Here is a 21,655-nt window from a genome sequence, read left to right as displayed (position 1 = left end):
GTCTGTTTCTTATATCGCGTAGCATATGCAGGTGATTGGTTTCGTAACAACAGGATTGTGCGCACTAATTTAGTAAGGGCCATTCTTGGCAAATCCTTATATCGAGTAACGTTCGCTATCCAATGAGAACACTCGAGTGGATATATGCGCTGTAATCACCATATCCGGGATAGCCGTAAAATAATCTTGTCACAATCACATACGCTTACTCGCAAACCGGAGTTTTCTCGTACGTGAGCTCGGCGGGGATTAATATAGAAGCACGTATGATTAATGATTTGCTCATGGTCAGTGCTTTAATTGCGCCGCAAAGTCATTTTTAGTCGTTTTCAGCCGCAATAGCAAGCCTATACTATGTAGTAGAAGGTCTTCTACGTACTACGTAGGCCACTGGCTTGATGTCTCATTTCACGGTATTGCCCTATTGGACCGATTCCATCGGTTGCATGTCAATATCATATTCCCCTCTCATAGTGGAGTCGAGCTCTCTCATCTGAAAGATAAGAATGGTGCTGTCCAGTAAGATACATCCAAAGATGGGAGTCAAAAGTGCAGCTGCCAACATTCCTTACAGTGGAGCTGGAATAAGCGCTGTAAAAGTACTAAAGATCCACTTTGATACATACTATTGGCGGTGAGTTTTCTGTGGCTACAGGGATGGGCTGCTCCTTTTGCCAGTACGTACATACATCTGCACGAGGTAGTCAGTTGATAGTAGGTGCGTGTATCTTTTGGTTGATTGTTCGGACAAGGATGTCTAAATTTTCTCTCCTTAGATTAGCCAACGTCAAGACACGAAATGATTCATGCACCCCATTTAATTCTCAGCGAGTCTTCCAAAGCTCAACGTGATGTGCATGGCACCGAAGCATTGTTAAATTTTATAATGTTCTTCATTCGTGAGAGGAACCATCTACGATGGCTCTCATGTCGGTTCGTGATTGGAGTATTAATACGCTTGCCTCTCAAGAGACCGGACGTAGAACCGATCAACGAATACAGAAACCGTGGAAGTGGTCATGGCAGCAACACGACAGGGTTAGATTTGGGCCCGCAATCCCTGCATAACTAGGTAAATATTGTCTACTTTCGGTTACGGAGTGTTGGTAGATATACAAAGATGGAATGTTGCATCAAGTTTTGACTGCGCCGCATGCCATAATCTGCGCCGCTAAACCATACAAATAGAAGACACCATGACGTTGTCTGTGTAACGAGTACATGCTCAACAGAAAGCCAAAATGAGTAGCCACAACCCCTTTGATGGCTCCCAAGAGCTGATAGGGCACACCGGAGAAAATTCCAGAACCGCATGGCTCAACGCAAGCATCGTTTGTACACTCCCTGAATTAAGTTTTGAGGGTATCTAGTCTGATTTATCTCTAGGGGAAAGAATGAAGGCACAGAGACGAAACTCCTTTTGCGAAGGACAGGTGGGAAATACGATAACAGATAATAGTGACGACAATACTCAGCAAAATGAGCTTGCATTCGGTACATTAGACCAAATGATACGGGATTTGAGTCTACCAGGATCGACAAATGAATCTCAGGATGATTCTTCAAGACAACAGATTGAGTCTCTTAGTGAGTGCTTAAAAACTAAATATTAGGATTTCGTTTCTGACTTAGTCACAAGCATATATCTTCTCTCCTGGTCAAGAGAGTCAAGAAGGCCAGACACTCGATGATCAGGTAAGGCAGTGTAAAAATTATGCAAGACCAGTTTTATAGTCGACACAAAGTACGCTGATATTCTCTCGCTGAGCAAGTTTACTATATTGGACCGAGCCGAACGGGATGATAACTTTGAGATCGATGGCCAGTTTCTAAGCAGCCCTGATGATTTGTTACAGGCACATCAAGGATACAAATCCTACATAGACAAAGGAAGTAAAGTACAGAAGTCATGAACTCCTACCACTACACTTACAGTTAGCTGATTACTAGGATTTTTCTTTCGAGCAGACGAATCAACAAGGTGAAACCGCCGCTCTAGTACAAAGTCAAAGAGCTCGTATCTGTGACCAAGCAGAACGGCTTCTCGAAAAAGCCATATCTCTATACGACTTTGGTGTTTCCCTTGATATCCTCGTGGCCGATCCAAATCTCAGAATTCTTTTAGCGGAAGCTTCTAAGAATTTCAACACTCAGGGATCAGTTGGATCACATGTTGCTGAATCAACTGATTTTGGGAAAAACCGATGGGTTGTGTTTTAATATTGTAGTCTAGGACTGCTTCTTCCCATCATCTATGTTCTTCATCTCATGTATATATCGCTCTCAATGGGACAGGACTACAAGTGATATATCACTAGAGCATCAGCCTACTAAATTGACCTCACAATCCTGTATAAAGCTCCAATGAAAAGAATACCAGGCTCAAAAATAATAGAAGCTGAAGCGGGTGTAAAGCTCCTGACATAGGAAATGAGAATGGAAATGCGCCTCATACTCCAGTAGTGCATAAATAATTAAGCAATGTTCATAATTTGCAGAAACCCTGGATCATTATCTCAGGTACAAGCTAGCTGCGCAAGCAGAATGAAGAGCATCAATAGTAATACACAAACAGCAAAGAAACCAGATCCCCAAAACATACACCATGACCGATAGTCCCTGCGATCATACCATAGCTCACGGATTGTGCTTGGCTGGCGCGAATCCAGATACATCTTTAGCCGGCGAAGTCGAGGTGCAAAATAAGGGAACCGCACAAAGGACTCCATATCGGCGAAGCTGTTTTCCATTGCGGAAACAATCATGAATCTGAGATCCTCTGGATAATTCGGTGCGAGGTCTAAGATTAGTTGCATTGAGGTTGATGTTACTGTATGTTGGTCCCATCGCCTGTCGATTCTTTTGACTACCCCAAATGGGTTGGCGATATCGAACGCTACCTGTGTAGTCGGTGGAAGCGAACAGCGAAAAAAGCTCTCCAACAAAATGTCTTTGGTTGGATATCGAACTGGATCGATGTCCATTATTTTTTTTAGGTTAGTAGCAACCTTTTTCCCCCAAAAATGCTTTAACCGATGGATTGGACGACCGTTGAATGTCATACTGTTGTACCATGAAATTTGGTCGTCCTCTCCGGCGGCGACATACTTTCCTAGACGCTGGAGGTTTTTAGAAGATGTCGGCCGAAACAGAAGACTGTAAGTCCGAGACAGCTCTCGATATGTTGATTCATAATAGTCGCGCTCGGCTCTTCAATGACCTTATATTAGTAAATATTGACTGTGTTGTTTCAACAATCCAATACTTACTTATGTAAATCAATATCGTTATAGAAAAAGGTGGGATGAGCAAAGACTCTGATAGAGTTCCTATTTGCATAAATCTTTAGATGCTCGTCCAAACAATCAGTCCATTCTATATTTAGTCGTCCAAATCTCTGTAGATAGGGAATTGTGAATATCTCGGGATGAAAGGTTGAGTCAGTATTCTCTTCTAGTGGTAGCTCTGGATACCTTTCGATTCCGATAGTGGCCTCTTCAAAAATCCTCACACGCTCAAATAACTCGCGGATCGACTCAGATTTGTACCGTAAGTAGAAAAGTTCGCATAGAGGTTCCCTGAGTTCTTGAAACTTCCTCGTAAAATCTAGAGCCGTTAAGCAATCGTACAATAGCTCAAACTGTTTACGGTAAGTGTCCACATCACTGGCACCTGGCTGATCTAGAATTCGACGTGCGTAGCATAGATGAAGAAGCGTTTCCAGTGACAATGATGAGGCGACTTGACGACCCTTCAGTATACGTGCTGTAAGAGCCAGCACACGCACAACTGTAAGAGCATTAAATGGTCTTTCTTTTATTGTTCTGTCTGCTCCCATCTGCCTGCATGCAATCCGGACGAGGATGATGAGTAGTCGTGGAAGACGAGAATGCTCAAACAGCATGCGCGATCGTTCGCAAAATTCGCCACGTTCGGACATCTGATATACCTCAAAGCCAAAGATGGACTCGATGAGAAGACCGCGAGACTCTGTAAGGACAAGCTTGTCAAACATCGCATCCTCATCGTCTCTGTCACGCCATCCGATGAGACGGTATATCTCTTGAAATCTGCTAAAAGCCGACGTGTAGGCCTGAACAGCAACCCCCTTTTCCAGCTGGGTGGATTCATCAATATCTTTCCAGAGATCTGCCAAGTAGTAGTGTCAGTATAATACATTATCTTTGTTTCTGTCAGGGCGACGGTTGAGTGAACACAAACCTTCGTACTTCTGTGTTAATTTCTCATTCTCTATCTCAATTTCGTCGACAGGCATCAACTCAACTTTTTTCCAGTCCAGGACCTTTTCCGGCCGGCCCTTCTTGATTTGCTCATCTAGTGTGTTTCTGATCGCATCTTTAGCCTTAAGTTCTTCTCGAGATTTATCGGAACGAGAGCTGCTATGTTCTGAGTGGATGATATTACAGAGATCCTGAACAGATGCTGTCAGCTCGCGTACGGACTTTACTGCGTCTTGGTCGGGTATCATTGTGTTCGCGTTGTAGACAGACATTTGATCGGTCAGTTTTTCTTGTGTAGAAGTAGATATGTAATTGATTGTGGTCCAAATTTTCATGTGTTGGAGGATTCCAAGAAAGCAAGTCAAAAGAAGTTAATATAACGGCACTGCCCCAGCAACAACACCGACATGCATGTGATCAGACTGCATTTACTATCTTCTTTATCTAGACATGGCGGGGTCAACGGGACTATTCCGAGGTGCTATTCCTTTCTTTCATTCTGAATTTCTATTTTTTATTTATTTTTTTGATCTACAAATTGCTTCTATTTGATCCTAATTATGACTAGGCCTTACAGCTAGCGAGAAGTAGTAAAACTAATATAATCACAACGAATCCCATATGCAGTGATTTCCCATCATAGATATTATTAATGGTCATGGCCGTGAAAATTGTGAGGCAGCCAGCACATAACCCAATATTAATCTCGACTGACCATCACTGTTGTTCATCCAGTCTCGTTCAATTCAAGTTACGTAGGTACTGTGCTGATGTGAGACCAATAACCATACCGTCCGGCCAAAAACGGAGCCCCATTAATGGGGTACGTAGTAATTTTAGTGGTCATATAAGTCTGTCAACTGATCTTCGCAACCAACAGATAAGCTTTAAGTTCCCGGCACTAGGTTGGCGGTCAGCATTTTTTACAGGATGTCAGCATAGAAGCGGTCAATGTATAATCAGTCAGCATATAAGCAGTCAGCATCCAGGAGCTCAGCAAGTAAGTTGCAGCGGCAGGAATACGTTGGCCAATAGTCTCGACATGTCAAATCGATGTCAGCGTTCATAGCATGGTAAACCACCAGGAATTCTCTATGATATGATAAATATCTAGGCTGGATCAGGGCTTAGAAGTCCATTTAAAGGCAATCATTTACGAACTACTTGCTTATTGATTCGACAAGTACGCCGAAAAAAGAAACTCATCCTATACCGCAATGCTTTCTACGCTTTTCATTGTTGTGCTCCTGAACCTATTCCGACTGTCCAAGGGTGGTCCAACCTTTCTAGAGGAGTATGGGGGCAGCTACGCACCAAAGACTATCGAAACATGGTACGGCCTCCAGGTTATAGCGCCAGATACTCCATACGTGGCAAGGGCGGGCCCAAATCAGTTGTACTTCATCGACACCCGGTTTGACAATGAGACTGCAAGTCATGTGAAGGAACAAATAGAAAAAGCAACGACACCGAAGGCAGGTGGATACTTCTCTATAGATGAGATCTCGGCAACAGTAGAAATCAAAAACTCTGAAACTAACGAAACAACATTCGTTTTTGATCCCCCATATGCCAGGGTGATGTTTGCACAAGAAATAAATAAGCGCAACCCAGAGCTCAAACTGCCTGAACATGAACCTGCAGGTTATTGGTTGGTAACCTATGATCTCGCCACTAGGTTAACAGAGAGATACACATATTGCTCCGATCTTGACTGTAGGAACGACGATCAGGATTGTGTGATCCAGTCAGGTGGCATCTGTACCTTCTGCGACAGCTGGAGAGTCTGCCGTGCTACCGCCCCAAATGTCAATGCTATTGGCGTATGCGGTAAATACGGATGCGCGAAAGCGGTCGACACACCGAAGGAAGATGGAGAGACGGATTCTGACTACTTTCAACGGATGGACAAGTTGCACTAGACATAAAAGAGCTGTGGCGGGCGTGAAGTTCGAGCTGATTCTCTGAGTGAGGTGACATTTAGGGATGCTCGAGACTGTTTCCACGTAGAAGTGATTCATTCTGACCAGCCGCCAACATGTTCCACTATTCTTTCCGTGATTTTCTGACCCGATTTCGCGGCCTGCTTTGTATAGTTCCTAACCGGCGCGAACAGCCTCTTATATCTTTTTGAGCTACGTCTTGTATTCAACCTGTACCCCCTGTCCCAGATACAGTTAGTTGGATGGATGGATGGATGGATATTTTATTACGCCCGGAGGTGCTAACCTAAAGGGCACTAATGTGCTAATTACATAATCATTTCCCACAAATCTGGCATGAACTCGCGATAACCCATAATTTTGCTTCAACATGTGTGTGCTTGGTGTTTGGCTTCTTTGGTTGGTTTGTTAAGAGGTCCCTTGTTAGGGTTTTGGCCGGTAGATGATCTTAAAGGTTAATTTCTCCAAGTGTGCAGTGTCCTATCTTCGGCGGCTGCAGCGAGATCTACCTTGGAAGGGAGGGAGGGTTGGGGAGGGTTGGGGAGGGAATAGCTTCACTTTTCACTGCGATGATTGGGATTCTGATTCAAGTCCTTGTTCCAATCTTCCTGTGGCGATTGCGAACTTGATTGCTGCGTGGACAGCTTTCATATCTGGTTGCCATCGCTCGGGGTCTGAACGTGATTTACCGCCCAGGAAGAAGGATAGATTTCCTCGTCTTGATTCTGTGCATTGATTCATGTCTTCTCGCATCGCTGTCCATTGCGTGCAGCGGAATAAGAAGTGTTCTATTGTCTCACTTGCTTGGCCACAGGCACAGCGATTTGAATCTACAGCACCTATCCGATATAGATAGCTGTTGAGCCTCGTCATTCCTGTCCGAAGTTGAGCTAGGATCTTTGCCTCTTTCCGATTCAGCCTATTATATAGGTTTCTTGTATGTTTCCCTGGGAGGGCTATATCAACCGTTCTGGAGTATCTTCCGACGTGTTCTGGGAGAGTCCATTCCTGTTGCCTTTCCGCAAGAGCAAGCCTAATAGCTGTGGATTTTGCTTGGTGTGGCGGTTTTTCTGGTGGTGATTCAACTCTTGTTGCTTTCCGTGCCTCTGCTTTTGCTTGCTGTTTCACAGCCATGTCTGAATGTGTTGGAATCCAAATTGTGACTACTGCATTTCCTTGTTGTTGTAAGTATTGAACCCGTTTATATATCCGCTGGATTGATTCTTGGCCTGATTGTTGACGGGGTTGGCTGATAGCAGACAGTGCTGATCGATTGCTACTGAGGATAAATATGCATCTCTGATATGTCTGCCATGGGATGCGTTCCAGGGAGGTTGCTATTGCTTCCAGCTCTGCCGTGTACGGATTGTGTTCTGTTCTTTTGCCCAAGAGGGTCGAGTAACTAGATATATCGTTCCCACTTGCTCGGGTGTCTCTCGTGCAGCCTCCTATGCCCACCTTATCTGATTTAATGGATGTGCTTGTAGCAATTAGAATGCCTACTGCTTTGTTGGCATTGCTAATGGCTTTATCTTCGTCTGTTTCACAGATTGATGGTATCCGGTTGGTCCACGGTGACACTGTGAATGCCTGGATAGTCTCAATCCTTTCCTCTGTCATTGCCTCGAGTGGATGAATGATCCTCTGTAGCGGAGATCGGAACCTCTGGGTAGCGACGGTTCTCAATCTGGCCAGTGGATTTGACTTAGGTAGAGTCTGGATATCAACCCATAGTTTTGTGACTTTCTCCGCGTGTTGAATATAAAATGGTTGAATATCTGCTTCTGCCTCAGCCACTGCTGTTGCCACTGTCCGGAAGGAACCCGTAACTGCAATCGCTCCATGTTTCTGCATTCTATTCAGGTACCGTGTCCCTTTTACTCTGCAGGCATGCATCCAGACGTTCGAGGCATAGTCTGCCACCGGTGCCACTGTTGCTTTGAATAGTTGTCTCGCGGTCTGAGGGGTTACCATTTTCAGTCGTCTCAGCGCCATGGCTGCTGCTAATCCTTTTGTAGCGGTATTGGCAATGTGCTTCTCAAAGCGTAGTTGTGAATCCATCACTACTCCTAGGATCTTCGCACTATCTTTCGGCTTGACTGTTTCACCTTTAATGGTGAATGGTATGCTGCTTGAACGACTCGCGGTCTGGGTAAAGTGTACTATGGCTGTTTTATCACATTCAAATGTGGCTCCGCTGCGCTTTTCCCAATCTAGGGCTCGATTGATCACTGCTTGAATACCATCACGGTTTGCATCTGCTGATGGGCCTGTTACCCAGGCCGTGTAGTCATCCACAAATGCGATTGATCCTCCGGCGGCGCTAATCCTGTGTTGTACTAGATCTGCGTTGAAGAAGAGAAATAGTATTGGGGATAGCGGTGATCCTTGTGGCAAGCCTGCTTGAAAAAGCTCCTTTTGTTCACTAGTTAATCCATTAACCACAATGGTTGCGGTGCGCCTCGAACAAAAGGCACTGATCCATTGAACTATCTTATCCGATATTCCTCTTGCCTTCAGTCTCTGCAGCAGTCTTTCTTTAAGGACCCCATTATATGCCCCTTGGACATCAAAACTGACCAAGCTAAGAACCTTTCTATTTCTCCAGGCCTTGTAGATTTCTTCCTAAAGTAGCAACAGTGCTTGTTCTGCCGAGCGCCTTTTCCTTGCTCCGAAGTGGTTTGTAGGCAATAGGCCGAATTCTTCGACAGCGTATGATATCCTTTCTGCGATAACTGCTTCCAGGATCTTGCCTAACGTGGAGAGCAATGATATAGGTCTCCATGCTTTAGCCAGTGAGTAGTTGCCCTTTGCCGGCTTCTTTAGCGGTAATCTTCGCATTTCTCCATTGGGAAGGGAGTTCGCTATCTTGAAGTGATCTCTGAAAGATACAGAATACTCTTTCTTTAACCACTGGCCAGAGCTGCCTCCACACCATTGCTGGGAGGCCCTCCTCTCCTGGTGCTTTCCATGGCTTCGCTTCAAAGATCTTCCGTTCGATCTCCTCCATAGTGAGCTCGGGCATGTGTATCGGCTCTCTTTGTGGCTGGGTTCTCTCATCTTCAATTCTTGCTGGTAACGGTGGAAAGAAAGTCGCAAGCAGCTCTTCCGCCTGTTCTACTTTATCTTTGGTAGTAGATCCGTCCCCCTTTGCTAATGGTGGAATTTTGTCGTTAAATGAGCTACCACTGGGTTTCAGATATTTGCTTGCTTGCCATATATTAGCATCATCAGCAAGGAAATCCTCCCAGTGTGCCTTCTTCTGTTTCCTGATTGCATCATGATATTCTTTTGCCGCTTCCCGTGCCTGTTGTTCGAGCTCGGGGATTGCACGTCCTGCCCTACGCTGCGCTGTGGCCTGATTTCTCCTGTAGGTATATATATGGCGAAGCTGCGTCAGATCTGTCGTCTACCATCATTTAGCGTATGGTGAGGGTTTTGCCTTTGGCGTAAGTTTTAAGACTGCTTCCGTGACCGCTGTCATAAGGTGATCCGTCTGCTGCTGGACTGAGCCGTCTATAGAAACCGCCTGTAAGCTGGTGGTAACTCTCGCTCTGATTTCTGCCCAAGGCGCGTTCTTCCAGAGCAGTCTCTCGGTGGCAGGTCGATATAGAACTGATATATTAAACTCCGTTTCAATAGCTTGATGGTCTGATCCATGGTTTGTGTAATGTATGCCGCATCTAACCATCTTTTCGGCCAGCTCCGTTGATGCTAAGACTAAGTCGATCGTTGTTTCTATATCCCCTGAATGCCATGTCTTTGTGCCTCTTGGTAGAAGGCTGTGGAGCGAGTGCTCAGTTATATAGTTAACTAAGGCATCAGCCTCCCCCTGTCTTACTGGAGATATTTGATCTCCGCCCTAGAGTTGATCATGCCGGTTGAAGTCTCCCATAATTAAAACGTCTGTCCGTATTCCATCTCTTCCCCGTATATCTACTACTAGACTATGTAATAGCCTAGTTGTAGATGTCAGTGCTTCCTCGTTATTCCCCTCTACATAGACTGAGACCACTAACACTGTCCGGTCTGGTAGTTGTAGTATCGTAGCTGTCAGATCTGGAGATTCTACCGGGATCTGTTCTGCCTCAATGTCGCTCCGAACTCATAGCATGCTCCGGATTGGCCATCTTCTATTATGTCTCTCTGTGGGTATTATCTTAGTCCAGAAGCTGTGTCCCATCGGGCTTGTCACAGTTGAATTCTCAATTATCCGCGCGTATAGCTCGGATATTGCTATCACTCCGTACTCTCTAATTTCGTTGTCGTTCATCAAGCTTTGTTGTATCGTGTCCCTTTTGCCCACATTAAGTTGCAGTACGCGAAGTGATTTATGCATGAGATTGCATAAGGCGTACTCGACAGTTTTTGCTAAATGATTCGTGTGGTCCTCCGCAAGGAACACATTTCGGAATTACAGCCTGGCAGGTGCTGTGGTGATGTCCCTTATTTGCATATTTAGCACAGGTCTGAGTCTTTTTACAAGAAAAGGCCTTATGCCCTATCTCCTGACAGTTAAAACATTGAGCAGGTCCCATCTGTGGTTCAAAGATTCGAGTGTATGCAGATTCTCCTACTATATCGAAGTAGTTGCCATCTATTAAGCGCTTGGCATCGGTGCCTTTTGTGACATATACCACCATAGATCTATATGCTTTGTTGGAGTCCTTTTTACTGAGCCAGGAGATCTTCGCAATGTTGATATTATTTTCTTTTCCCAGGGCCTCGGCTGCCCCTGGTAGGATGTTCCCATCTGCATCCAGGACTGCCTTCCGGTTCGCATTATCAATTTTGACCGGGTAAAGCTGGTCTCGTAGTACTCTCAATCCTGGTATCTTTAGCTTTTGAGCTGCCTCCTTGACAAGCTGGATCTCATCCTCGTGTCTGCAAACGACTTTGATTCGGTCGGCATTCTTTGCGTCTTTAACCACTGCTGCACATCGCCAGTTCCTTATTTCCTCATTCCCCTGTATCTCTTTCTCAATCAGCTGCCTAACATTAGCTATCTGAGCCTTGACTTTGTCATCTTCTCCCACGCGGGATGTGTCGATTGTACAAAATAATGTATTGGCAAACGTAGGTGGCACTGGAGGTCCTAATGGCGCATCCTGCTGGTGACCAGGTTGGCTGCCTAATGCAGCTGCATATGTTTCCTTGACTGGGGCATTTGCGATAGTGTCTAGCTGTTCCCGGATGTGCTTGCATTCGTCTGCAGACTGGTTTTGGATAGCTTCCACCTGGGTCTGTAGTGCTTTAATTATGCTGCTCTGCCCCCGGATCATTTCGGACTGTTCTTTAATCATCCTCTCTTGTTTAATAAGGACTTCTTTCAGTCCTTTGACCTCTTGATAGGTGCTTTCCAGGTACTGGCCTATCTTTTTAAGCATGTCCCTGTTTCCGTCTTTACCGTTCTGTTTCTCCTCAATAAGGCCAGCGGCTTTCTTTACCGCTGTTAATTCCACTTGGGTCATTGATTTCTTGGACGTTCTAACAGCGCTGATGTTGTCGCTGCCCGCGGCCTCTCGGGCCCTTGTTGTGGGTGTTATCACGCGTCCCGAACGCGTTGTTGTTGCCGGCTCCTCCACCATCGCGTCCGCCATCCCCAACTGGTTGTCGAACCGACTGCCGAAATGACAGTCGAATTGTCGAAATGACCCAAAGGCACTCCCCAAAGGCACTCGATTATCCAGCGTTCTAGCCTTCGAATCGGCTTCCCAGCTTGCCTATCTGGGTGGATTTCAATACGTATAGACAAATGATGATCAACCAATAGCTAACTACCTAGCGGCTAGTCCATATTATATCTAGCGTGCAATGCTTCACGAATCAACTATAGCACAATCGACCAATGAAAGCTTCTGCTGTTGGACCTGGCGCAAAGAGGCTTTATCTAGACCTGAAAATGCGCTTGGCCAGTCACACCAAAGCCTGATTGGAGTGAGGCTGCTGATAGCCTGATTCCTGTTTCGGTCGGCGGGTCGGTCCACTTTCTCAAGGGGAAAGTGGGAATCATCTAAAAGGCTACAGAGCCGCGCGGCATCATGATTTTGTCGAGCCCGCGTGTGTTTTCGCGAGGGGATGGTTTTTTTCTCTCCCTTCGTTCTATAGACCATCATACAATATTCCATGAGTACCGGTATCTGTGAAGTCGAGTGATTGCGGCGACAGAGAAAGAACACCACCGGCTCCAGCAGAGAAGAGTATCTTGCGCAATCGCCGGACGATAAATCTGCCCGGTTTCGAGAATTCTCGCACCTACATGCACGCCGCATTACCTCGAAATTAAACAGGAATAAAAACGACAAAGCAAAGATGGAAACAACCTCAACCCTAACCCCCGCTGGAGCAACAGCAACCGTCACAGTCACCGCCACCGCCACCGCAACCCCATACTTCCCACCTCAAGCACCAAGCAGAAATGGGCCAGCTGTGTCCTACGGCTTCATCGCCCTCATAATCTTACTCGGTCTCCTCCTACTGTTAAGTCTGGGGTGTCTAGGCCACAGCTTTCTAGTGCGACGACAGGCACGCCGACGAGGCGAAGATCCGGGACCGGTATTTGGGTCGTGGTGGTGGCAGAGGAATCCGCCGATGGATCAGACGCAGGAAGATGGGCATCAGCCTCAAGCTGTATCTGGTGCAAGGGTACAGGGAGATGGCAGAGGGAGGGAGTTTTATAACGTTGCGGGTGAACCGGCGGTGGGAGCAGCGGACGTCAGAACGGAGCAGGACTTGAAGGGTGGTGGTGAGGTTGGGATGGCAAGATATGCTTGATGTTTGCTTTCCCTAGACCTATTGAAGCGAGTATATAGGCACCATTTTTGTATATAATTCGATGGATGTCTACAATATAATTTCATCTGATGAAGCAATGGCGACTGATTCTCCAAGAGCACCGGAGTCGATTGCATTTTGGGAGCAGCTCTTCTAGCTCGCTAACTAGATATTGTCGACTTTGCTTTGGAGGAGACATGGCAGTTTGCTGGTGCACTGTTAGAATGAAGGACAAAGTAACTAATAATCTTGCCGCGGGGCAAGAAGCCTCTAACCCTAACTTCCTCAACCGGGGAGTCCTTCCTTCCTTAAGAGAATAGAATCTGTTCTTCTTTTAATTCGAAGACTCAACCGCTCTCAGAGGTCGAAGCCACTGTTCTCAGATGGTCAAAAATATTCTGTTATTGACCAGTAATATCAGGCCATTCGTCAGATTTGAAAAGCTGCTCGAAGACCAATCGCATTTACACAACACTCAAACAAGCGGGAAACAAAGTTGTACGAAATGCCAGCTCTACAGCAGCTTAGCTACTCCTGCACTCAGCCTCAAACCTTCTCAAGTGGTCCAATCGTTGGATTGATTACTTGGATCGGAACAAATTTTGGTCTCGACCAACCATAGAGCAGCTTTTGGACAAGGGTTGACCGACTCGTCACTGTTCTATCAGCGAGGCTCGATTATTTATATCCCAGGAAATTCTCTCCTTTCAATAACTAGACCAGACTGAGACGCCAAAACAAAGCATGTCATTCTTCTCCTTCTCAATCTTGTTGTGTGCTAAAATAACCACCTGAACATGACGAAACGACGTGCCGAGAACATCCCCGGCGAGGTGTGGGAGGAACATAGGGGGAAAATTGTGTCTTTCTATCAAAGCTCAACTCTAGAGGGTGTAATACAAATGATGAGTCAAAGACATGGATTTAATGCAAGGTATGGTTCTTTCTTGTCCTTATTTACTGGGATAAGCACTTACAGCTTCCAGCAAAAGCCAATATACCAGAAAGTTCAAGGAATGGGGTATTCGCAGATATAGTAATACCCGGGACTGGAAGAAAATCGACAAGTGTATTCGAAAGGGAAAGCAACCAATGTTATCCTGCATGGAAATCCCATTTCGCAGGATAAACTTGAGAAGGAAATTGCGAGATATGTCAGCTTCACAGATAGGATCTTCTCCACAAAAGGTGAACCAATACTGGATGGTGGCAGCTAAGCTGCGATGTCATTGCAAAACTGACGTGGATAGATGATGATGATACGTCAATTCCTGATTGCTTTGCAATCCTTACTCCTCCAGCAACCATGGTGTTTCCGTTACACAATCGTGTTATCGTTCGAACAGACAATCTCCCTTGGCATCTATTCAACCAGGAAGTTCGATCGCAGATAATTCCCCAGAAAATTTTGTCGGACTCCATGAGATTTGTGGCTGGATGGCATTCTGATAATCTTGCCCAATCGATTCATTACCCAAGACTAGAGAGGCTTCAAGCATCTCATGCACAACAAAGCTAATTCCAAGTTCGATATTTCCCACTACTTCAGGTCTCGACAGCACGACTCTAAATCTCGAGAGCCTGTTTGAGCTACTTGCAGACTTTGGGTTATCATGGTCGAACTCTACGCTCATAGAACTTGGAGTTCCAGCCTCCCTTGGAATGTTGTTGCAAAATGTGACCAGAGGATATCGTGGTACATCATTGGAGTCAATTTATAAGACTTACATGGCGGGGGACAACCAAGTAGAGTTGTGTACGGCACTGGACCAGAGTACTCACTCGAATCCCACGGTATACCAGCTCTTTAGCATGTTCATATTCATGGTGACCAACGATTTGCGACCCGCAGAGTTCATTCAAGGCATCTATATATGGGTAAAGTCAAATTCCTGCGGTTGGATTTTCACAGAGATTCTCAAATTGAAGTCGACAACAATAGATGTATTCGCAACCAAATTGTTCCCAATCGCTGTTCATGCAGGTGACGTTGATATGGTTCGTAAACTCCTTTCGAGGAACGTTGATATCGAAACCCCGATTGGAAACTCAGGGAAGGGAGAGCATTTTCGTACTGCGCTATCACTTGCTGTCGGAGGAGGGAACATGCAAATGGTCAAAGTCCTTTGCGAATTAGGGGCAATCCCCGCAGTTCTTGAAATCGATAGCATGGTGGTAAAGGATACCCATGCGTCTCTATGGTCTCCCGAAAACACTGGGATGCTCCGTTTACTCTTAGACTATGGTGCAGCTCCGGAGTGCTTAATACTAGATGGGCCACGCGGCTATCCTCTTGTGAAAGCTGCATCTGAAGGCAGTGTGGAAGCGGTTTCTTTACTTTTAGCGCTCGGGGCAAATGTCAACTCCAGTATCCCTAGACGATGGGGCACTGCGTTGCAAGCTTCCGTTGCAGGCGGTCATATACAAGTCGTAAGAGCTTTGCTCAAGGCGGAAGCGGACGTCAATATGATAGATATGGTCGTCAATAACGATAATAGGTTTACCTTTCTATATGGACCGTGTGATGCTCAGCAAACCCCAATACAACTCGCGGCAAAGACCAACAACACTGAGATGGTGCTACTACTGTTGCGTAGTGGGGCATTGGTTAACCTTTGTCCCATATTACCTGTTGTCCATGTTGCATGGATAGACACCCTGTTCTCTCGCTATGAGGTTGATAGATCGTCGGAAGGAACATTGCCGCTTGCATTTGCTATCCAGTATGCAGCGCAGAATGAAAATGTTCCACTTGTACATCAGCTCCTCGCTGCAGGCGCCATGGTGGACTCGAGAATTGGAATCGATTATGGCAGTATGCCTCTTCAAATAGCGGCGAGGCTAGGAAATATGGAATTAATATCTCTCTTTTTGGCCTATGATGCTGATGTGAATGCTCCACCTGAAAAATACAATGGTCGGACAGCAATACAGGCGGCAGCAGAAAATGGAAACATTGAGGTTATACAGATGCTGCTCGATTCTCATGCCAACGTACACGCGTTACCAGGCCGGAGAAGAGGCCGAACGGCACTTCAAGCTGCTCTAGAGAAAGGCAACATCAACGCAGCAAGACATCTCCTGCTTTCTGGTGCAGATATTAACTCCAAGCCAGCCTCGAGTTATGGGCTGACCGCATTGCAGGCAGCTGTATCATTTGGGGACATTGAAATCGTCACAGAACTTTTGAGCTATGGAGCCGATGCCAATGCTGAAGCGGGGCCTAAATGGGGTTTAACCGCCTTACAAGCAGCAGTGAGAAAGAGGAGTATTGATCTGCTTGGCTTGCTCCTCGGAGCAGGAGCCGATGTAAACGCATTGTCTTCAAACTTCGGAAACATGACCGCCTTGCAGTTTGCAGTATCCATTGACTGGCTGGAGGGTGTAAAGCTCTTACTGAACTACAAACCAGATGTCCGCATGATTCCTCCTTTTTACCAAGAGAATTATAAGGCGTTCTCAGCCCTGGGTTGGGCTATCCAGAATTTCAACCTTGATATGATAGCTCTCTTGTTTGATCACGGTGCTGGTCCCAATGACCCAGTCAGTATTAGTCCAGATGAACCCCCCACGGCTTTTCTTTATGCGCTCAGCCATTCCAAGCGTCTCTATTTGCCTGAAATAATTGAGCTCTTCGTGAAAAATGGCGCCGATATATGCCAATGTTGGGGCTCTAAATCAAGCCTCGAAGTTGTGATTGCGGTATCCCCCGCGAACGTTGAAGTAATACGAATCATAATTGTTGGTTTAGCTATAATCCGTATCACGAAGCATAGATTAGGGAGCAAGGGCGGTCCAACTGCCCTACGTGGTGAGCCTGCTTATAAGCACAAATATTCAATATAAACGACTGACCCCCAAAACCGTAGGGGCTTGGGGGTGCCTAGCTAGCTATATACGGGGTTGCTCCGGGGGCGCTAGGGATATAGTAATCCCGTACCGGTGCGCGATACGTTCGCTACGCGTTGAGCGCAGTAGCGCTGAATCGTGAGATCGATATTCCGACAATAATGGAGCTCATCTCACAAACAACAGGGAATCACTACTATGGCCGGATTGAAAAGTCTTTAACATGGATTAAGTCGTGGGACACAGCGGATATAGAGCTGCTTCATCTGTTACTTGATGCGGGTGCCGATATAAATGCCAAGAATCCTGATACCGAAACGACAGCACTGCAACATGTCGCCGGAAATGATTCCGCTGAGAAGGTTGAGTTCTTACTACGGAATGGAGCTGAGGTGAACATTCCTGCCACCAAGGAAATAGGAACACCTTTACAAGAGGCCATAATACACCAAAAACTTGAAATTGCTGAACTTCTCCTTGAACATGGAGCGGACGTAAACGCTCTTCCAGCAGAGGAGTATGGAGTAACTGCACTTCAAGCTGCTGCTATTCATGGCTACATTCCACTCGATTGAAACTCCTGGAGCGAGGTGCAGATGTTACAGCCGCGCCATCGCCAATTGGTGGCAGGACAGCAATTGATGGAGCTGCTGAACATGGCCATCTAGACATGTTACAGTTGCTGTTGAATGCATATGGTGATCGAGAGGGATTGGCATCAGTATGAGGTCAGGCTGCATTTTTCGCTGAGAAGGAAGGCCATGCAGCCATAGCGGTTTGGCTTAGGGGTTATGCAGCTTCTTGATCTACCGTTGTTTCGTCACTGGCACGAATTTGGACATATTCATGATCTTGATCCTAATAATCATGGCCTCGCAGGCATTCCACATTGGCCTGATTATTCGGGCTCCCCAGAGAAAGTTGTATTCCGGGTTAACGATAGCGTTGTTGAGGATGATGATTGGAAATTGGAACTTGGAGTACTGCCCAAATGTGGAGGTAGTTGAGCACCTAGTCTCGCTGCAATGCATAAATGTTTTGATTAATAAATTTCAAGTCTCAGGAATACTTTCATGGCAGTCCTTGCTAGATGATATTGGGGTTTTTATTGTGATTTCCCAGATGAGTCAGGTGTTCAGCCCTCATCTCCGACTATCACCGGGGTGAGTTGCAAACTGCATGCATTTATAAATCGCAATTCTGAATATGAATAAACGTTATAGCGTCTTTTTTCTTTGAACCAAAAAACGACGGAAAAAAAAAAGAACAGAAAATAAAGATGGGCCACAAAAACTACGTGGGGAAGATCGCTCTCGTGGGAGTATGCATGTCGTCTTACCAGGTTTCTATCTCGTGAAAAAGCTAACGAGTAGTTAGGCAGGAGGACGAATAGGTAAACATATAACCCATTCCATTTTATCAACAGGAAAACACATCGTCACAGCCCTCACTCGTCCGGACAGCAACCCCATCCTCCCCTCAGGCGTAACCGTCATCAAGGTCGACTACAACAACCACGACTCCCTTGTCAACGCACTCAAGGACCAAGACGTCCTTATCATAACATTAAACATTACAGCTCCTCCAGAAATACAACACAACCTCATCGACGCCGCTGCCGCTGCCGGGGTGGCATGGATCCTACCCAACGAGTTTGGCGGTGATCCGTTCGACGTGGCCAAGGGGGAAAGACACCATAGTCGGTGCTGGCAAAGTTCAATTTCGAGAACACATCGAAAGGCTTGGCTGCAATTACGTTGGTCTTGCATGCGGGTTCTGGTATGAGTTCAGCCTGGGCGGTGGGCCGAACAGGTTCGGATTCGATTTCGATAAGCGGTCGTTGGTGATTATGGATGATGGGAAGACGAGAATTAGTACATCGACTATGCCGCTGGTTGGGCAGGCAGTGGCTGCTCTTCTTAGTCTCCCAATCTCACCTTATGCCCATCAAGATGATAAGAGCGCCGCGAGTCTTGCAGACTTTCAGAACGGAACCGTATACATCTCTTCGTTCACACTATCCCAGCAGGACATACTGCAATCCGTTCTTCGCGTGACTGGCACAAACCTGGAAGACTGGAAGCTTCCGCATACCACGGCCAAAGACCGCTGGAAGTCTGGGCAAGACATGTTCAAGGCTGGTAACATGGTTGGGCTGGTCAGGTTGAGTTATTCGCGTGCATTCTTTCCCGATGATCCGGAAATTTTCGAGATGAGTACTGGTCGTAGTAGTAGTAATACAGGAGGAGGACTGGATAATGAGGTGTTGGGGCTTTCCCAGGAGAATTTGGATGAGTTTACCAAAATTGGGATAGATACTAAGCTGACGTATGTGAAATGAACGTATGATGTGATATTACTACTGGAGTCCGAACTTTGCGTTAGGGACAAAATGGCATGTTGTCGTTGGCGCTAGCCCTAAAAAGCAGAAATTCATATCGCGAGCAGCTAGCTCAGTTAACAGCTCAGCTACATACCTAGATACGTCGTAGCTTAGTATAGCATAGTGAGCAGCTCAATGACAAATTTAGGGATTTAGAATTGTATTATTCATCTGTGTATCGTATACCTAGAAGCTAGATATATAGGGGCCCAATTCAACGTGTTATAACCCAGATCAAGTCCTTTTTGCTCGGCAGGCTACGGTGTGTTATGTATATATGTAGCGAAGATGAAATCCGTTCAGTGATCGCATGGAAACCCTTCTTGGCGAAAAAAATTTTTTTTTCTCTTTTTTTTGAGGCTCGGATACACCTCGCCACCCGCCAACTCTGGTGTTTGGGTTGTATGACGTTCGGAAACGAACCATTTTCGGGATCTCGGCGCCGAATCAAATGCATACATACAACACCACCGTTTCCAGATCATGTATCTACCAAATTCTGGGGTTTTCGTCTATTTTCTTAGAATTTCCAAACGTCATACTTTCCTTTTCAAAACGGAAAAATTGGCACCCTATCCATATGATCTCTTTTTTGATCATTGGGTCGCTCCGAAGGTTTCCGACAGCTGCAATGCATGGCTGGACCTGAGTGTGTAAGATATAAAGGCACCTGTCGGCAGACTCTGAGAGATGAAGTTTGTATCCTAGAATCACAAACAATACAGTCAATTCGAGCAATCAAATCTTAAGTGCCTAGCGTCAAGAATTTGCCACACTCAACTCTCATCTCAAGCAGCATCTCATCTCACACCACCCACACCCACATATACAGAGAAAAAGAGAGCAAGCCTCTACAACAAACCAACAATGCCCTCGCAACAACAGCACCACTCCCCAACCGAATCCATGGCCAACCCAGGCATCAACTACTGGGTTCGCTCTACCTCGCCCACACAAGGCACACGGCGCCACGCCGCTGGTCGTGGCCTATTCTCAGGGCTGCAAGACATGAAACATTACAATGTTGACGGTGGATGGGCAGGCAGACATGTTGTTGATGAGGATGTGCATGGACATAATAATGCGTCGTTGCTGGGGTGGCTCAGTGGGTATGTTCTTTCCCTCCCTTCTCGTCATCTTTTGTGAGCTTTTTTGGGAAATGAAGCTGATTGTGATAGATTCATCTCAGGAAGCAAGTAGGAGATATGATGGCGATTGGCGGACCGAGTTGGATATTATAACGGTATAGAATCGAAGTTGATGAGATGGATGGAAGAAGAATGAGGGAAAGCCCGCAGTGACGGGCCCTAAGGCTGTATATAAGGCTGTCTGATTATTGTGCTGTATCTTGTTTAGCGTTATCATTAGTGTTTAAGCTCGGTGTTCAAGGAGTGCAAATCTATCCATCATGTTAACCTCTCAAAGTTTCCCACGATCGATTAGTATGTATCCATGCCATATTGCGAGAGGCTATTGTTCTGAGCGAGAACAATGTGTCGGGTTGTTGTATATATATCCATCAAGCAACGCTCGCTAATGGTGGTCTCTCGATGAAAAGTTCTACTGTCTTCTGCAGTAGTTGTAAACAACATTTGTGGCTATCTAAAATATCATCAGCCTTCTATTCATGACCGAGATAATTTTTTTAAGCACTGGGCAGGTTCATTGACACGAGTCATTGAGCTGATCGTGAGACCACCGAAAATCGACGCACGTCATCCCTGCACTCCACAGAAGGTTACGGTAAGTCGATCATCGTCAAATAGAAAAAACAAAACCAAAAAACAAGCTCCTTAGCAGCGACTAGCACGGAACTAGGAGTGCTAGGACACGAGCGATTTGCATACATACTACGAGAGTAGACGTCAGATCCCCAAATTCTGGACTTGAAGAGACGAGTCTGGCCTGGTTCACGAAATTAGGATCATCGTTGACCATTACGAACTAGTCGGTACGACGAGTCGAGAGCTTGCTAGTGGCCGAGAGGGGTAATCCTTCCTGTCAGGATCTTGGTTTGCATCGAATATTCTTCACAAGCCTGATCAAGTGAATGGATTTGGGGTTTGACGTTGTCGTACTGTAGACTCGGTGCTACTCACAGCCTCAATCAATTTCTACATCTGCCGCTGAGCCACCCGTTTCGTGTTTCAGGTTGCATGGCTCATTGGCAAGAACCGTGAATGCAGATGGCGTCTGAATGACAAGCTCTTGGCCCTTGGCGCCGCTAAGTTATTGCTACGTATTAGTAGGAGCCTAGCCAGAGCCTAGCAGAACTCCATGCTGTTTTGTACTACTGGAGTGGAGCGAAATTCGGACAACAAAGCGAGGGCGGATGCAGTGGGCCAATTGCTCGAGGCAGAGGACTGAGCCACCACTTCAAATAGCGCGCACGGGAGCCTAGACACATGTATGTGGTAGGTACTCCGTAGTACATACTCCGTACTCTGCTCTGTACAGAGTACATA

General features: G+C 46.1%; 9 protein-coding genes across 9 annotated transcripts; 6 read left to right on the top strand and 3 right to left on the bottom strand.

Annotated features, from left to right (window-relative positions):
- Positions 1 to 3,265: 3,265 nt before the first annotated feature.
- EYB26_006584 (uncharacterized protein) lies at positions 3,266 to 4,489 on the bottom strand (the record flags this gene model as incomplete). Its single annotated transcript, XM_054265860.1, has 1 exon — positions 4,166 to 4,489. The coding sequence occupies one exon, from the start codon at positions 4,487 to 4,489 to the stop codon at positions 4,166 to 4,168; it is 324 nt and encodes a 107-aa protein (XP_054121835.1).
- A 969-nt stretch (positions 4,490 to 5,458) lies between these two features.
- EYB26_006583 (uncharacterized protein) lies at positions 5,459 to 6,163 on the top strand (the record flags this gene model as incomplete). The annotated part of the gene is made up of 1 exon (XM_054265859.1): positions 5,459 to 6,163. The coding sequence occupies one exon, from the start codon at positions 5,459 to 5,461 to the stop codon at positions 6,161 to 6,163; it is 705 nt and encodes a 234-aa protein (XP_054121834.1).
- A 582-nt stretch (positions 6,164 to 6,745) lies between these two features.
- Positions 6,746 to 9,875, bottom strand: EYB26_006582 (uncharacterized protein; the record flags this gene model as incomplete). The annotated part of the gene is made up of 3 exons (XM_054265858.1): positions 6,746 to 8,809; positions 9,084 to 9,593; positions 9,660 to 9,875. 3 exons carry the CDS (start codon positions 9,873 to 9,875, stop codon positions 6,746 to 6,748), a joined length of 2,790 nt encoding a protein of 929 aa, XP_054121833.1.
- Positions 9,876 to 10,515: 640 nt separating this feature from the next.
- Positions 10,516 to 11,772, bottom strand: EYB26_006581 (uncharacterized protein; the record flags this gene model as incomplete). Its single annotated transcript, XM_054265857.1, has 1 exon — positions 10,516 to 11,772. The coding sequence occupies one exon, from the start codon at positions 11,770 to 11,772 to the stop codon at positions 10,516 to 10,518; it is 1,257 nt and encodes a 418-aa protein (XP_054121832.1).
- Positions 11,773 to 12,496: 724 nt separating this feature from the next.
- Positions 12,497 to 12,958, top strand: EYB26_006580 (uncharacterized protein; the record flags this gene model as incomplete). The annotated part of the gene is made up of 1 exon (XM_054265856.1): positions 12,497 to 12,958. The coding sequence occupies one exon, from the start codon at positions 12,497 to 12,499 to the stop codon at positions 12,956 to 12,958; it is 462 nt and encodes a 153-aa protein (XP_054121831.1).
- A 797-nt stretch (positions 12,959 to 13,755) lies between these two features.
- Positions 13,756 to 16,804, top strand: EYB26_006579 (uncharacterized protein; the record flags this gene model as incomplete). The annotated part of the gene is made up of 5 exons (XM_054265855.1): positions 13,756 to 13,892; positions 13,945 to 13,979; positions 14,039 to 14,146; positions 14,209 to 14,294; positions 14,474 to 16,804. 5 exons carry the CDS (start codon positions 13,756 to 13,758, stop codon positions 16,802 to 16,804), a joined length of 2,697 nt encoding a protein of 898 aa, XP_054121830.1.
- Positions 16,805 to 16,968: 164 nt separating this feature from the next.
- Positions 16,969 to 17,382, top strand: EYB26_006578 (uncharacterized protein; the record flags this gene model as incomplete). The annotated part of the gene is made up of 1 exon (XM_054265854.1): positions 16,969 to 17,382. The coding sequence occupies one exon, from the start codon at positions 16,969 to 16,971 to the stop codon at positions 17,380 to 17,382; it is 414 nt and encodes a 137-aa protein (XP_054121829.1).
- A 704-nt stretch (positions 17,383 to 18,086) lies between these two features.
- On the top strand, positions 18,087 to 19,148 carry EYB26_006577 (uncharacterized protein; the record flags this gene model as incomplete). The annotated part of the gene is made up of 3 exons (XM_054265853.1): positions 18,087 to 18,128; positions 18,185 to 18,474; positions 18,548 to 19,148. The coding sequence occupies 3 exons, from the start codon at positions 18,087 to 18,089 to the stop codon at positions 19,146 to 19,148; spliced, it is 933 nt and encodes a 310-aa protein (XP_054121828.1).
- Positions 19,149 to 20,057: 909 nt separating this feature from the next.
- On the top strand, positions 20,058 to 20,390 carry EYB26_006576 (uncharacterized protein; the record flags this gene model as incomplete). The annotated part of the gene is made up of 2 exons (XM_054265852.1): positions 20,058 to 20,299; positions 20,369 to 20,390. 2 exons carry the CDS (start codon positions 20,058 to 20,060, stop codon positions 20,388 to 20,390), a joined length of 264 nt encoding a protein of 87 aa, XP_054121827.1.
- Between the last annotated feature and the right edge of the window lie 1,265 nt (positions 20,391 to 21,655).

This window comes from Talaromyces marneffei, chromosome 5 (assembly GCF_009556855.1).
Source record: "Talaromyces marneffei chromosome 5, complete sequence".
NCBI classification, from domain to species: domain Eukaryota; kingdom Fungi; phylum Ascomycota; class Eurotiomycetes; order Eurotiales; family Trichocomaceae; genus Talaromyces; species Talaromyces marneffei.
The sequence above is the reverse complement of the archived record's forward strand: the minus strand, read 5'-3'. Positions and strand labels throughout refer to the sequence as shown.